This window comes from Cavia porcellus, unplaced genomic scaffold (genome assembly GCF_034190915.1).
Source record: "Cavia porcellus strain 051 isolate PalLab524CR breed Dunkin Hartley unplaced genomic scaffold, mCavPor4.1 scaffold_27, whole genome shotgun sequence".
NCBI lineage: Eukaryota > Metazoa > Chordata > Mammalia > Rodentia > Caviidae > Cavia > Cavia porcellus.
In genome coordinates, this window is record NW_026947510.1 from 10294963 (window position 1) to 10309456 (window position 14494).

Here is a 14494-nt window from a genome sequence, read left to right on the forward strand (position 1 = left end):
TCTAGGAATATGCCCAAGAGAATTGAAAGCATCTGCTCAAATAGATACATATACACTGATAGTCATAATAGCATAAATCATAAGAACCAACAGGTGAAAACAACTCAAATGTCCACTGAGAGATAGTGGATAAAGAAAATGTAACACTCACAATCATTATTCATCCTTAAGAAGGAATTGAATTCTGACACACATCGCAACATGGATGAACTCTAAAAATATTATGCTAAGTTAAATAAAACAGCAAATGACCCATATTATATGATTCTACTTTGAAATCCAGAGCAGGAAAATCCAGAGAGACAGAGAGCTACCAAAGAAAAAGGGGAGAAGAACTGGGGATTTGTTTAATGAGTGGAGTGCTTCTACTGTGATAATGAAAAAGTTCTGGAAATGAACAGTGAGATGGTTGTATAACACAGCAAATGCACTTAATGCTGGAGTCATACACATATGAACGGCTAAAATGGTAAATTTTATGTTATGGTATATTTCCCCATAAAAACCTGTGGAATATGGATTGATAAAATTAAATAGTTGGTACCTGGCTTAAGACATTAACCTTGCAGTAAATTACCATGGTAATGACAAGGGGCAGAGCAGAACATATTTTTGTGATATATTGAACTTAATGAAAGTACCGCTATCTGTTGGAGGTAACACGCAGGTTTGGATTTTAGTATAGACCCTGGAGCTGAACTACCAGGTCGCCTGTATGTAAGTGGGTCTCCAAGTGTCTGTGAGGTAATGGTTCCCAGATGCTTATGGATGCCAAAATCTGCAGACACTCAAGTTCTTATACAAAATGACATAGCATTTACATATGATAGATATATATCCTCCTGTATACTTTAAATCACCTCTAGATCACTCATAATACTTAATATAATACAAATGCATAAATTGTAGTATAGTATACTGCTTAAAGAATAATGAAAAGATTATTACAGATGCATATTTTAAATTACTTTTGATACTCGGTTGAATTCATGGATGCAAAAGTCTGTTTAAGGACAAGATTCTAGGATTAAGAAATGCAAATACAAAGGAGACAGAAAAAGAAGCAATTTGTAAAATTCATAAATCTTAAGTCTGAGTCAAAATTTAACATTAAAAGTTCTATTTGCCACAAAACAAAGGAGTAAAGGAGATAAAGGACACAAAGAGATGCAAAAATATATTGAAAAAGGATCGACAGCAATTGCTGATAAATACTTGATAAAACTCAACACCCATTCATCATGAAACTTATAAAAATTAAGATCTGAGGGAAATTAATTATATAAATGCTTACAAAAATCAACAGTGAATACAGGTAAACATTTTAAAGTATAGCCTTAAAATCAGAAATAACACAAAGACACCTGTTATCATTGTAGTCCCACACTGCACTAATGGGTCAGACAGTGCAATGAGACAAGGAAAGGAAAAATCAATGAAAACTGCAAAGACTGCAAAAGAGAAGCTATAGTGAATATGCCACATCGAAGCTGTCACAAGTACAAGATGGCTCAGGACAGTGAGGGACAGCACTTAAGTGCCACTAGGGAAAAAGCAAACAAACAAACAAACAGTTCTATGTGATCCATAATGTAAATTTAATTTTTCAGAGTGCTTTTAACTCTTGCAAAAAAAAATAATCAGCTAGTTTTGTATGTAAGAATTGTTTTCTTTCTTAAAAAAAAATAAATCTAGCACTATCTACAAAAATAAGGTATAACTCTATATTCAAAGGAGCTTACTCAATAAATATTTGTTAAGCACCTCAATGCGTCAGGTCCTCTTTAGCTACTAAAATAAACATGAGAAAAAAATTATCATTTTAGAGGACAGAAATGTAACTGGATCAGATAACAAAATGTCCAATATGCTTTTTCTTATATCAGCAAACATTTAAAAACTGTAATTTAAAATTTCATTTAAACAAGTTCGATCCCCGGTACCAATAAAAATGAAAAAAAGACAAAAAAAATTTCATTTAAACAAATATTTTTGACTCTCTACAGTATTGTCAGATATCATCAATGAGGATTAGGGACTAGAAAACAACAGCAAGAGACAGACAAATGCACTTCTTTTTCAAAGGTTTATATTGTAGGAAGAGAGAAATCTTCAGATAAGTAACACTACAATGAGATAATTCTAAATTCTAAGAGAAAAAAATAAAAGTAAAATAAGGGGCTTTATTTTAGGTAGAAAAGTCAGGTTATATCTGCAAGTGGACATCATTTTCAATGGCAATAAAATATAAGGCGCATGTGAACATAAGATCTTTTAAACCTTCATGGAAAAAAATACAAAATTTTATTGATGGACATACAAGAGCTAAATCAATAGAGAGATCCCTAATTCAAGGACATGAAGTGTCACTATCACGAAGATGATAATTCCTTCAAAATTAATTAATAAATTCAATCAATAAGTATGAGTCCATTCATGTACAATGTAAAACAGAAAATAGTACTTACTGGATGCAGACATGATAAAAGTATGAAATGTGAACAGAAATGATACATACGAAATTCAACATATGAACTACCCTTGTGATTAGAAAGTAAGGGACATGGACAGGAACTTTTGTTGTTCTGAAATATTTATTTAAAGATAATTCTTAAAGGAAAATTAATTAAGTTGTAAGAAAAAAATGTAGAAGAAGCTAGGTGCAAACTGTTCTATCAGTTGTTGGAAGGAGATTTTGTTAAAATGAAAAACAAGACCAAGTGAGGATAGGCTGCAGAGAAAAAAAAAACCATCAGAAAAGGGAGAAAACATGTCTCAAGAACAGGAAATACACTTGTGTAGTACACTGTATGTATCACTCAGTCAGTCTTGAAATGGTGTACAGCAAGACTGAACACTAGGGTAAGTGTAGTGCTCCCAGGGGCTCCATTTCAGCTAAGGGGTTATAGGATGCCGGCCTGCAGCCAGCATGAAGGCTTCGGCCAATTCATGCACCTCTATGGAATCACTGTATCAACCACACATCTGTGTGCTCACTACTGAGCAGGACACAAGACTGAACTAATTGCTCTACTCCAGTATATTCTTTGCTTTTCAAACCAGACACTAGCATTGTTAAGTCTCTATCTAGAAAGCAATAAACCTATGGACCTCAGGATTCCATCAAAGTGGGTCATCAGAGAACAAGTCACCAGCACTGTATTTTAAATGTAGTTACAGCAGTAAGTATGATTAACAAATGAAAAGCAGAAGAAACCAGGAAATGTCTGCATCAGGCAAAGCAAACTCTCATTTGTCTTTACTTCCTTGACAGTTTGGTGCTTTGTAATACAACATTTATATCTACCATCACTTTTCACCAGGAATTGTTCTATCTGTGGGATGACTATTAAGTTTGTTGCTTAAATTTAGGTTCAGTTTTATTACCCATAATAATGTCAAATATGGTAAAAAAAAAAATTTTTTTTTTCAGCTTCTCAGACAGGGAAGAATGGAAGATTATTTTCCTCAGAATTTAAATTGTAAGAAATTGCCTCTAAAACCTTTCTACTCTAAGTATGGTAAATGCTCAAATTATGGTCCAGCAGCATCAACAAGACCAGAGAGCTTATTTGAATGAAGGATTATGTTCCATTAGCTGACTGAATCAGAATGGAAATTTTAGCAAGACCCCAGGTGATCAGTGTGTTATTAACATTCTGCACAATTGTCGAGAAGATTACAAAGTAGAGATCTTTTTTTGAGCATCAGACAATAATCTAGTGCTAAACAGCAAAAGATACATTTCATTAGAACTTTTCAACTAAACTTTTAGAAACATTTTTATTGTTCTTGGCAATTGCTCTTAGGCTGGTACATCTTATAAGCAAGTCTACCCTGTGGCTAAGATGTTAGTAAAAATATGATGCGAAGCAAAATAAAATCACTGTTTCTCATTACTTCATTTCAATTGTTGAATCAAGACCAACTACTTTCTAAAAGCACTGTGCAAGCATAAAGTACAATTTTTGTTAATTCCTTTAAATATACTTTACCAAAAAAAAAAAAAAAAAAAAAAACAAAACCTTTTAAGGATTTTTCTCTTCTGTCTGTTGCAGACTCAACCGTAATTTCTCCAGTTTTTCTCCCTGCTCAATTTCACACCACAGTATCCACAATCCAAACCCTATGTTTTAGAATTTAATGTGATTCATATGTTTCCCTGAGGCTTCTCATACACCCCAGGGAAGGTTTCTAAGAACCCATCTGGATATAGTTTAGATGAAGGAAGAATATTATAACTCACAGGCCTTGCCGGGAAGCCCTTCTCATTATCATCTGTGCAAAAAGAAGCATTTTGTGTTCTGCAAAATTCATTTTAACAATAAAATACAAGCAAATAACATAAAAAGTAGTGAAGTTTAACTTCTTCTAGGTAACAAAGGAAATGGCAGAGCCCTTAAGAACTCTTCTATACAGTAATTAAATTAAGACTTAATGTCCATAAAACAGTAAAATGGGCACAGCTTGTTGTATTTATACTCTTGGATTCTCTAGAGGGAGAGTTCTGTCCATGGGCATTTATTTGTGAAGCATAATAGAAGACACTTCAGAAACAGCAAATACTGGGAGAATTAACATTCAACAGCCTTGTGCTACACAGTGTATTTTCAGTTTGACATCTTTAATCCTAATGGTGGTTCTAGAAGTTCATTAACATCTTTTGAGGTTTTAATTAAACAGGTTTTATGTTGCTTCATTAATAATTTGCCACAAACTTGGATCTTATGTGTCTTATCCAATCCAGTTTCTGGCAGTCACTGAGCATTAGAGGGGTCCACAGTATGAATGTTGCAGACTAAGAAGAAAAAACCAAATAAAGAAGTTATTTCATTTGCAAAGTTTTGAGGCCTGGCAAGGATGGGAGGGGCCTTGGAATTCATTATAAGAACGGTGATTGCGTCTTATTCTTCACCGTATATAAACGATCTTGTATGTGCTTACTACGTATTTACTACTAATGCTTAGTATGTAATAGGGTTTGATAAGCATTTGCTGAATACAGGAATAAATATATGTCAGGTGAATGTTATACAGAGAGACTTGTTCTCAAATAGAATTTTTCATTTTTAGTAAACATCAAAACAAACCAAAACTTTCTTCCCACATGGCAGCTTAAAACTGCATTGGCTTTCACACATGCAGAGGGTGTCTGTCTTAACACAATGCCACTTGCACTCTGAAGGTGAATTCTCTGACTCATGGATTAAAGAAAGCAATTTGAGATGTTTGAACTTGGTCCACAAATAGAACTGTTGTCTCATATTTTTATCAGTTCTTGATGGAAAGATGGGCATGTCTAGGAGGAAGAGGAAGACTGTTGAATATGCCAGTATACTCCAAGCCTTCTCTCCACATTATGTTACTAACAGACTCATCAACACAGAATTAGCAATTCCTACTATAACTAAGCAATACGTAATATAGTATGGTGTATAACATTTAACTCAAAATGATAACAAAACACTAAAGTATTATGTTTCCAGATTTCTTAAGCATCCAAAGTAGCATGATTGATTAAAACATTCCATTCATATGCTATGGATTTAGGAATATTTACTTCTGGGAATTACGATCATTGCTATTTAAATTAATCTAAGACTACTCAGAAAATGTAAGATGCCACTGTTAAATCCATTTCTCAGTCATATTCAAAAGATGTTACAGCTTCAAACGGACTTTACAAATCAACCACTGAATTTCAAAAAATTTCCAAGATCATTCTGACAGATAAAAGAAGAAAGGGGGATTAGGTTAGGGATAAGATACATAGGTACAAAAATAGTCTTAATTGACATGAGAATTTCTCAACTGGAAGAACCTGAAATCTGCCTAAATTCAAAAAAAAAAAAAAAAAAAAAAAAAGATAAAATTACTGTACCTGACCAGGAATGTTCCATACATTTATTCACCAAGAGCTCAAGAATGTATTCCTGGTAGTGTTAACACAGCTCCCTAGGACCATTGTTGAGAGAATCCTCAAGTTATTTATAACCCAAACTATGACTCAAACAAAGGAAATCTGAAAAAGACTCCCAAAAGTTCCCATCATCTTCTCTTTAGCAGTTGCTTGACCACGTATGCTACTGATTGTTAATCCTATTAGTAACAGAGTTTCCTTCCTACAGATTCATTAGCACTGAAACAATATATCATAAAAAAAGATTTACGTAAAAGACAGCTGGATCCGGTTGCCAGGGGAACTGAAGATGTTCCAGACACATTCCGCATTAGGGGGATAAATGTCAGGGTAGCCAGGGGTCTCGAAGATGCCTTCAGCCATGTGGAAGTTTCCACCACAAGCTAGAGGACAAGAGAAATGAATAGAATGTCAGAGCACAAATCAAAAGCGAATGACAATATAAAGAAAGAACATTAGAGCCTTTATCAGCATCCAAGGATATATAGCATTTTCTAAATTCAAGCCATATTAAAGGAAAGGTTCTGAAACTGAAAACTAAGATGTGCAGAGGTGGTGGATCAGAAAGAATCTCTGCAGTGTCCTCTCTAAGAGCCTGTTTCTCTGTGTGAACTGTAACTTCGGGTAAAAAAGATTTTTAATCATACAACTACTTGATTTTTCTGACCAGGATTATCTTCAACCCTCACCTAGAAGGGATGGCAGTATTCTAGTTTTTACTTCTTTGAGGAACACCAAAACACATACCCCAGCTGTCCTTCAGTTTTTTACTAACATGAAAGTTAACAGTTAATACAATTCCTCCTGTCTAAGAAACCCAGTTGGTGTTGGTGGCTCCTCTCTCCCCTTCTCCCATGTGCCTCCCTGGCAACATCCAAACCCTGCCTGAGCCCAGCAGCAAGGCCCAGGAGATGGGGGAACTGCCATGTGGTTGTTCACTCATAAGAGATGCCATAAGACATTAGCAGTCAAGGACCACCTTAACAAACATATCAGTAAGACACAGTCATGTGAGAACATGAAATTTAGCTAAAAACACAACCAGGTTTCCAGTCAATGTTATCACTTTAGAGTTTGCTATTGTAGGGCTGGGGATTTAGCTCAGTGGCATAAGCGCCTGCCTGGCAAGCACTAGGTCATGAGCTTGGTCCCCGGTACCAAAAAAAAAAAAAAAGTTTTACATAGAGTTTGCTATTGTTAGAATTTATCTGTACATCTAATTGGGAAGAAGACAGGATTAGGCACAGAGGTGATTTCAAGAAAGAAGCTCCCAACTTTGGAGGTAAAAAAGTCCCAAATAACAAATCAAAAGGTCTACCACAGCCTGCTGACTTGGTAACCCTTTGCTCATGCCTCTTACCTGATGTTGATGCAGTGTATAAAGCATGAAAACCAGCATAATTGCTTCCAGAATCAGAGATGAACCTCAGTGTCAGGGCACTGCTGAAGGACGTGATGGGATGGGGCATGGAGGAACCACAATAGCGGCCTACGAGATAAAGGTAATGACAAAGGAATGAACCATGATATGGCAGAGGCCATAAACACATCAACCAAAGGTACAAGAGAACCACTCATTCAGAAGAAACCATTACTAGGAGAACCAATTAATCCCTGTTAGTTTCTCAGACAATGCCTGACAATTCAAAATAAGCTCTAAATATTAGCATTGGAGAGATGATTTACGTGGTGCATGATAAAGAACAAAGGGGAAGTTTACATGATCTGGCTCCAAAAGTAACTCAAGTACAACTCAGGTAAAATCTCCAAATAGTATGGACCTGCCAAAATAAATACACTAATATTTACCAACCTCAGTATAATGCAGTGCAGAAAAGTGTGGTTGTTGGAGCCAGATGGCTCAAATTCAACTCTTGGTTCTGCCATTCACTAGCTTTGTGATTTGGAGTGTGCTGTACCTCATTTTTCTCACATGATAAAAGGGTATAATGTCATTTGAACAGGAGTGCATTATTATTTATAAAATACTTAGAATAGCACCCAGCACGAAGCAGTACTATATAGATGGTTGTTAAATAATTCACCCCATCCCTGGCCAAAGACTCATGGACCAGTGCCTCAGGAAATACCATGAGAGATGTGCACAGCACATACGGTGCTCACTGGCTGCCTCATTGGCGGCTCTGCGCCAAGCACCAGGAATCAGGCAATAAGCAAAATGAGTCTCTTCTTGACACAGCCTGTCTTTTACTACCATAGGAGAAGTCTGTGTGACAAAATTCAGAAACTGCTAAGTTGATGGCAAAACTTATTAGTTCTGAAATTATTTTGCTTGAAAACAGTTTAGAAGGTACAGAAGAGCACACTTTAATTTTACCGGCATGTCTAACAAAAGGACTGATTTTTAATTTAACCAATTAAATTTTTTGCTTTGACTGAAGACAAAGAAGAAGTATGCTCAATGTGAATACACAAAAACCTCTTTTTCAAACAGAGACAAGAAATTTCAGAAAGAATTTTATTTAAAGCTGAAGCAAACTTTATCCCACAACTCTCTCTCTTGCAACTCTTCAATTTTAAAAATACACACAAACTGTTCATGTCCTTGAATATAAACACACTGGGTTTCCTGAACCCCATATTAAACCCTGCTTTTTTATTCTCTAATTATATTTACTTGGCTTATTGCCACTCTTCACATTTATTAGAAACATTATAACCTTGAATGGTAGTATGTAAATATGGAGTTATATAAATAGCACACAGCCACAACCACAGATGTAAATGAGTGATGTCAACAGTACCTCGGAGGGGTGCATCAGAGTCGCTGCCATCCAAAACTTCTATATAGTCCCGTGTACATCCCCTACTATGCTGGAGTCCAAAGTTGGTAAAGGAGAGAGTAATATGATTGACTATAACAAAAAAAAGCAAAAATGATGGGAGATTATTGAATAATCTGGCAAACCAAATATATAGGGGAAGACATTTTACCTCTGATAATTTCATATTCCACAGGATTTTTCAAGGAGGGAAAAAGGAATTTGGTAGATCTGTGCCGAGTGGATGAAGACAGGGAACAGCATAATTTGTTCGCTAAAGGATTCGCTGAAATGGCTGAAGTGTTTTTTTGTTTGTTTGTTTTTGCACTAGCAGGGATCAAACTTACCACCTCATGCTTGCCAGGCAGGCGCTTATGCCTGCTGAGCTAAATCCCCAGCCCAAAATGGCTGAAGTGTTAACAGAATTCATAGTTTTGAAAATGCCTATAGGATCTGAAGAGCTGGTAGCAGTAAACAACAACAGAACTGTGGGAAATGTGCTGTTGGAAAACAGCAGTCTTTACATGTTTTTATACCAGTCACTGCTGTGTCCCTCTCAAAGCATTCGTTCTCAAAAGACTCTCCACATGTCCTTGTAAGTAAGACCTTCCTTCCCCAGGGCGCACACATCCCAGCACACTCAGGTTTACTTGAAGGTCACAGCTAGTGCCCTAGAGGTTCCAGTTTACCAAGACAGTTTTGAATTACTTGCAGAACAGCAAGCGCCTGGGTACATTTTCACTTTTGTCATTCTTCCAGGGCACCTAATCTACAGAACAAGATCTTTTCCTGTTACTGCCCTTGAAGCAGTGAGATCATTCATCTAAATGCTTTACAACTCATTAGAAAAATAATCTTTAGGCACAGAAGTGCTGGGAGCAAGACAGGGGGCTTCTTTATGGACCTCATATTTAGGGCTTTCCCTTCTCCATCTGCAATTGGCTAAGGATCATGGCCCTGCATATTACCAAGTGGATGAAGATACTATCACTTTGTTAGTTCTTAACACCGTTATGAAAGATTTAGATAATATTTAAGCTGAACTCTTCATTTTGTAAATTTTTTGTACTTGAGATTGATTACATTAAGTGACTTGCCTATTTTCAACAGATCATAAATTGCAGAGCTGAGTTAGACTTTTCCATATTATATCTGAAACATAAATTTTTTCTGAAAATCTCCAAAGAGGGCAGGTCTCAAATAAAAAAGGACTCACAATGGCCCCAGGATCACTTTCATTGGAGCTGTTTTGCTCTGTCCTTTGAGGTTATTGCTTCATTTTTTTTGCTGGTAAAATGTGGACAATAATACTTAAAACCAGACTGTTAGACTGTTACCAGTTCAGAAGTAAGATAGGATTTCAAAAAGAAAAAGAGTACTATTGAGTGTTTCTTCCAGGCTTGTGCTGGATTTTTTTTTTTTTTTTAATGTATGTGCTGCAGAAGAGACCAAGTTTTATTAGTTTCCACTTTGCTTGCACACCAGGGGGGCTATGGTGTTCCACTCTCCTGCTGTGAGGGATATTTTTTCCGCAATTGTCCTGAGTTCCTGAGTGCCTAATACACTCAAGGCACACATGTCCATTGTTTTGGCTGATACCCAATCTCACATATGTTTGTTGTACTATGATCTGGGTGTGTGAAGCAGTGAGATCATTCATCTAAATGCTTTACAACTCATTAGAAAAATAATATTTAGGCACAGTGTGTGTGTGTGTGTGTGTGTGTGTGTGTGTGTGTGTGTGTGCGCGCGTGCACATGCTTATTTTCCCTTGCTAGGCTTTGCAGCTAAGAAAAAAACATTTATATTAAGACAAAACAATAAAAATTACTTCCTTATAAGAGTAGGAAATGTTTAGGTCTTTCAAACAAAAAGGAAGTTACAGCAATTGTTGTCACTGAAACAAACATTACTCATACACTGACTTTCCCACAAACACTATCTATCCTGGATGCCTTTCCTTTTTTATGTTTGTTACTCACATGGAGGTTGAGCTTGGAAGGTCCAGCTGCAGTTCTGATTGTGCGGATACTTGGCAGGGTACAATGGAGAGGAAACAGTATCAAAGGAGTTGGTGAGGAAGTAGCCTCCACAGACTGTGGAACACAAAGGTACACGTGTCATATAATTTTGATTCCTACTGATGGTACCAAACAATTATGTCATGAGTAAAAACATAAATGATTTTTCAAAATTTTTGAAATTTATGCCAAGGTAGTCTTCTGCCAAGGAAATTGCACTTAAACCATCAGAAAATGGAACAGACTTAACACTGATAACAATTTTCTTCAATTATAGAAAGTGGAGAAATGGCACAGAATAACAGATTAAATGTCTATGAGTTGGCAGAATCATTCAAACAGAACTCTGGCTTTGATTTACTTACCCTGTTGATCCTCAAACCAGGAGCCTAGGAATAAGCTGTTTATGAAAGTTCTATTTTTTTTTTCAACAAAATAATTACCCAGTAGAGCAGGACTTAGTAAGAAAAAGAATATATTATCAGAGAAGCTCCCAAGATCTGTGAGAGACCAGAAGATGCAGAATATGGTGCCATTGGTGAGTCTAAGAGGTATCTCTCAAAAAGACAGAGGAGGATTTGGAGGATGAGAAGGCTGGACCAGGGAGGGAGAGGCTTGAGCAAAGACGCTTAGGAGGTGCCTATGTGGATGAGGTTAAAGTGCTCAGAGCTTCTGGGCAGTTGGGAATCCTGCTGGAAAGTGGTTTTCGGACCCAGACAAGTCTGTGTTTCATTTTCCAGGCCATGTGGTGATAATATAGGAACAACTCCTCAATGGCACGATTACAGTGAGTCTTTTGCAAGTGTCTTTGAAAGAAGATGAATTTGAATTAGAATTTGAAGAAGCTGTTATAACAATCCCACTATGCAATAGCAGGAACTTTTTACTCTGAAGCAGTACCTTTGACAATAATTAAGTGTAAAATGAAAACAAAAGCATTAAGAAACTTTTTTTCTCTCTGAAATCACCGAGAGCGACTGATAGAAATATAGAGTCTGCCTCACTCCAAAGTGTACAGCTTGTCTTTGGGAGCTCTTAATACGATCCCCCCACAGGGCTCTCCAGGAGAATACCAGCAGGTCCACTGAGCTCAATGCAATGACTAAGTAGATTAAATGTAATGGGAGTGAGTGATCTCAGCCACCCATGTAAAATTCATCACCACATAGAGCTCTGAGTTTCTTCCACATCTGACAACTGCATAGAGAGGCTTAATCGCTTGACAAAGACCAGATGAAAGCAATGGACAAAATGTCCATGGAGGAAAAATCAGGAAACAGTGAGTCAGAACCAAAACAATGGAAAACAGCCCTGACTCCTCAATTGGACAATTGCAGGGTTCAGAACTGAGAGCCATTCATAGTTAGAAACGGGCTGTACAGTACATAAAAGTTCTGTCCTTTATAGTCATATATCTCCTTGAAGCATAAAACCTTGGATGGGTGATAGCCAATGTATTTGGATAAAAATGTTTTTATCTGTCTCAAACATTAAAGACACCTTTGTGTATTATTCTTAAAACTTTGAGACTGTACAATGTGTTTTAGAGATATGAAGATCCAAAGGAAGCCTAAATTAGACAAGAATAAAGTTAAAAGTATCAGCAGTCAGAATAACTGTTAGGTCATATTTTTCTCATTTAACGTTTTTCCTTTGAAGTAGGAGATGTGATTTGTTTTTTTGAGGATTGGCTCCATTTTATCATCGCACCAAAAAGGGCACTGAACAAAATCTTTCCTGTGCTCAGAGAGACCTTGCAGGATACTTGCCTTGCCTGAACTGGGCTAGGAAACCCTTGCTCTGCCTAGAAGCACCAGACTGGAATCTCACAAAGAGGCTGTTCCCTGAAGAGATGATGGGGTTAGTCAGCTGCTGTCTTCCGCACACTCTGGCCAGGCGAGTGGTTGTAGAGCTTACGCCATCATATGTCTACAAGGATAGAACACAGGGAAAACTGGCTCAGAACTTCAGGACTGCAACTGTGAAGCTCATATTCTGGAGAGCTAACAGAAAGCCACATACTTGCTAGATCTAGTGAAATGGCTTTATTTATTGTCTTGTCACACAGTTCCATAAGAATGACTTGGTCTTTATTTCCAGGGGCACTGACAGAGCTTTTTACAGGAGTCTCACTATGACACATGTCTCCTCCGGTGTCTCACACATGATGTCCTCTTCACAGCCCTCCTTCCTCCCCTGACCTCAGTGTAGCCCACACCCACAACACGTACTGAAAATGTTAGATGCAAGAATGAACATAGAGGGGCAACCCGCTAGGGACCTTCTTCTGTCTCTCTTCAGACAGAAGCTTTCTTCCCTCAATAAATATATTCTACTCTTCACCTTAAAAAAAAAAAAAAAAAAAGAATGAACATAGAAGCAAATAGTTGAGAAATAATGAGTAGGTATTGTCAGAAACCCAAAATTCAATTCTTCCAGTGATATCAGTAGAATGAGCCTGATTTAGGAAATTAAGTCTGTCTGTCTCTCTCTCTCTCTCTCTCTCTCTCTCTCTCTCTCTCTCATTTTTAACATTCTGGACTATGTGTCTACCTATTACTATGCTGGGAATTTTCCAGTCCTCCATAGAAGTGAATGGAATAGAGTTTACAACATGTGAAATCTCTGTATCAGTTTGTGAAATTGAAGTTGAATCATCTGCTTGGGATCTGGGTCAAGCAGGAGTTTCTGAATGCTTTTATGTTTAAACTAGGGAGAAATTATGTCCTTGTCTGAGTGTTACCATTAAGTGCTTACTATGTGCACAAAACTGGATCCAGTCCTTCACACACTGTTCCATCTTCTCTTTAAGAAGAAAAACAGATGCACAGGGACCCTAAGTAACCTGACCAAGTCACACAATTCCTAAGAGGGACTGGGTCCCCTGGCACCAAATGAGATTGTAGAACTGAGGTTCTTTCATTTTTTAGAAATTGAGGTATCAGTTCAGCAGGATAGATGCACTACATTGCCAGCAACCACAGTAAGGTTGAAAATATGAAATAAAAATATGGTTATTTCATTAAAACATTCCATTTATATTTGATAAGAAAATCTTTAGAAAAATAGAAAGTTCAGCAATCTAGGTACTCACAAGTAACTTACAAGTTACTTAAAATATCTAATGCTCAGTGTTCTCTATCACACAAGTATGATGGGGAAGCTATTTTCAGCTTGCTTTCTATAAGTACATGGAATCAAATATCAACAGGATTTGAGAGGTGATAAAGCTGTTACGATAATGATTTCAAAAGAATTTTGATTCTGAAACAGTACTTCTTCCTGTCTTTTTTCATTTTTTTACTGTTCACACTTTAAATCTATATATCCAATAAATGAAACTTTAAAACTGATTTTATTCAGCAAAGATTTAATAAAAATAGTTTCCTTAACCAAGTTAAAATACAATTTCCAGTGTAGTGTGACTGCTCCTTTTGATAATTTGAACACCCAGTGCCAGCGATGGCAAACCTTTTAGAGCTTTCAATGATAACCAACTGCTGGCTGCGGCATCTGTGCCCTTCGTTCACCACCACTACCTTAGAACAGAGCCAAAACAACATGCAAGCCATTATTAACTACAGTGGGCATTACTACACTCAAACTTCAACCTCGTCTCAAACATTGCCATCATTGGTTTAACATATACATGTATTACATTTTAGACAATATAAAATACTTTATGACTCCCTAAGTTTATGTCGGCAAACCATTTTTAGTCTCATCTATTTCTCTCTAAATGCAAAAGTGCAGTGTACATGTAGATCTTA

General features: G+C 36.8%; 1 protein-coding gene across 2 annotated transcripts in view; it reads right to left on the bottom strand.

Moving 5' to 3' along the window:
- The window catches only part of Cubn (cubilin), a 254814-nt gene that overhangs the window by 102525 nt on the left and 137795 nt on the right, over positions 1–14494 (bottom strand). For both annotated transcript variants that reach the window (XM_063237874.1, XM_063237875.1), the window contains 5 exons: positions 12494–12653; positions 10686–10799; positions 8686–8796; positions 7281–7409; positions 6171–6303 (listed from right to left, as the gene is read on the bottom strand). In XM_063237874.1, coding sequence (XP_063093944.1) covers positions 6171–6303; positions 7281–7409; positions 8686–8796; positions 10686–10799; positions 12494–12653 — 647 coding nt within the window. The remainder of the gene's footprint in view (positions 1–6170; positions 6304–7280; positions 7410–8685; positions 8797–10685; positions 10800–12493; positions 12654–14494) is intronic.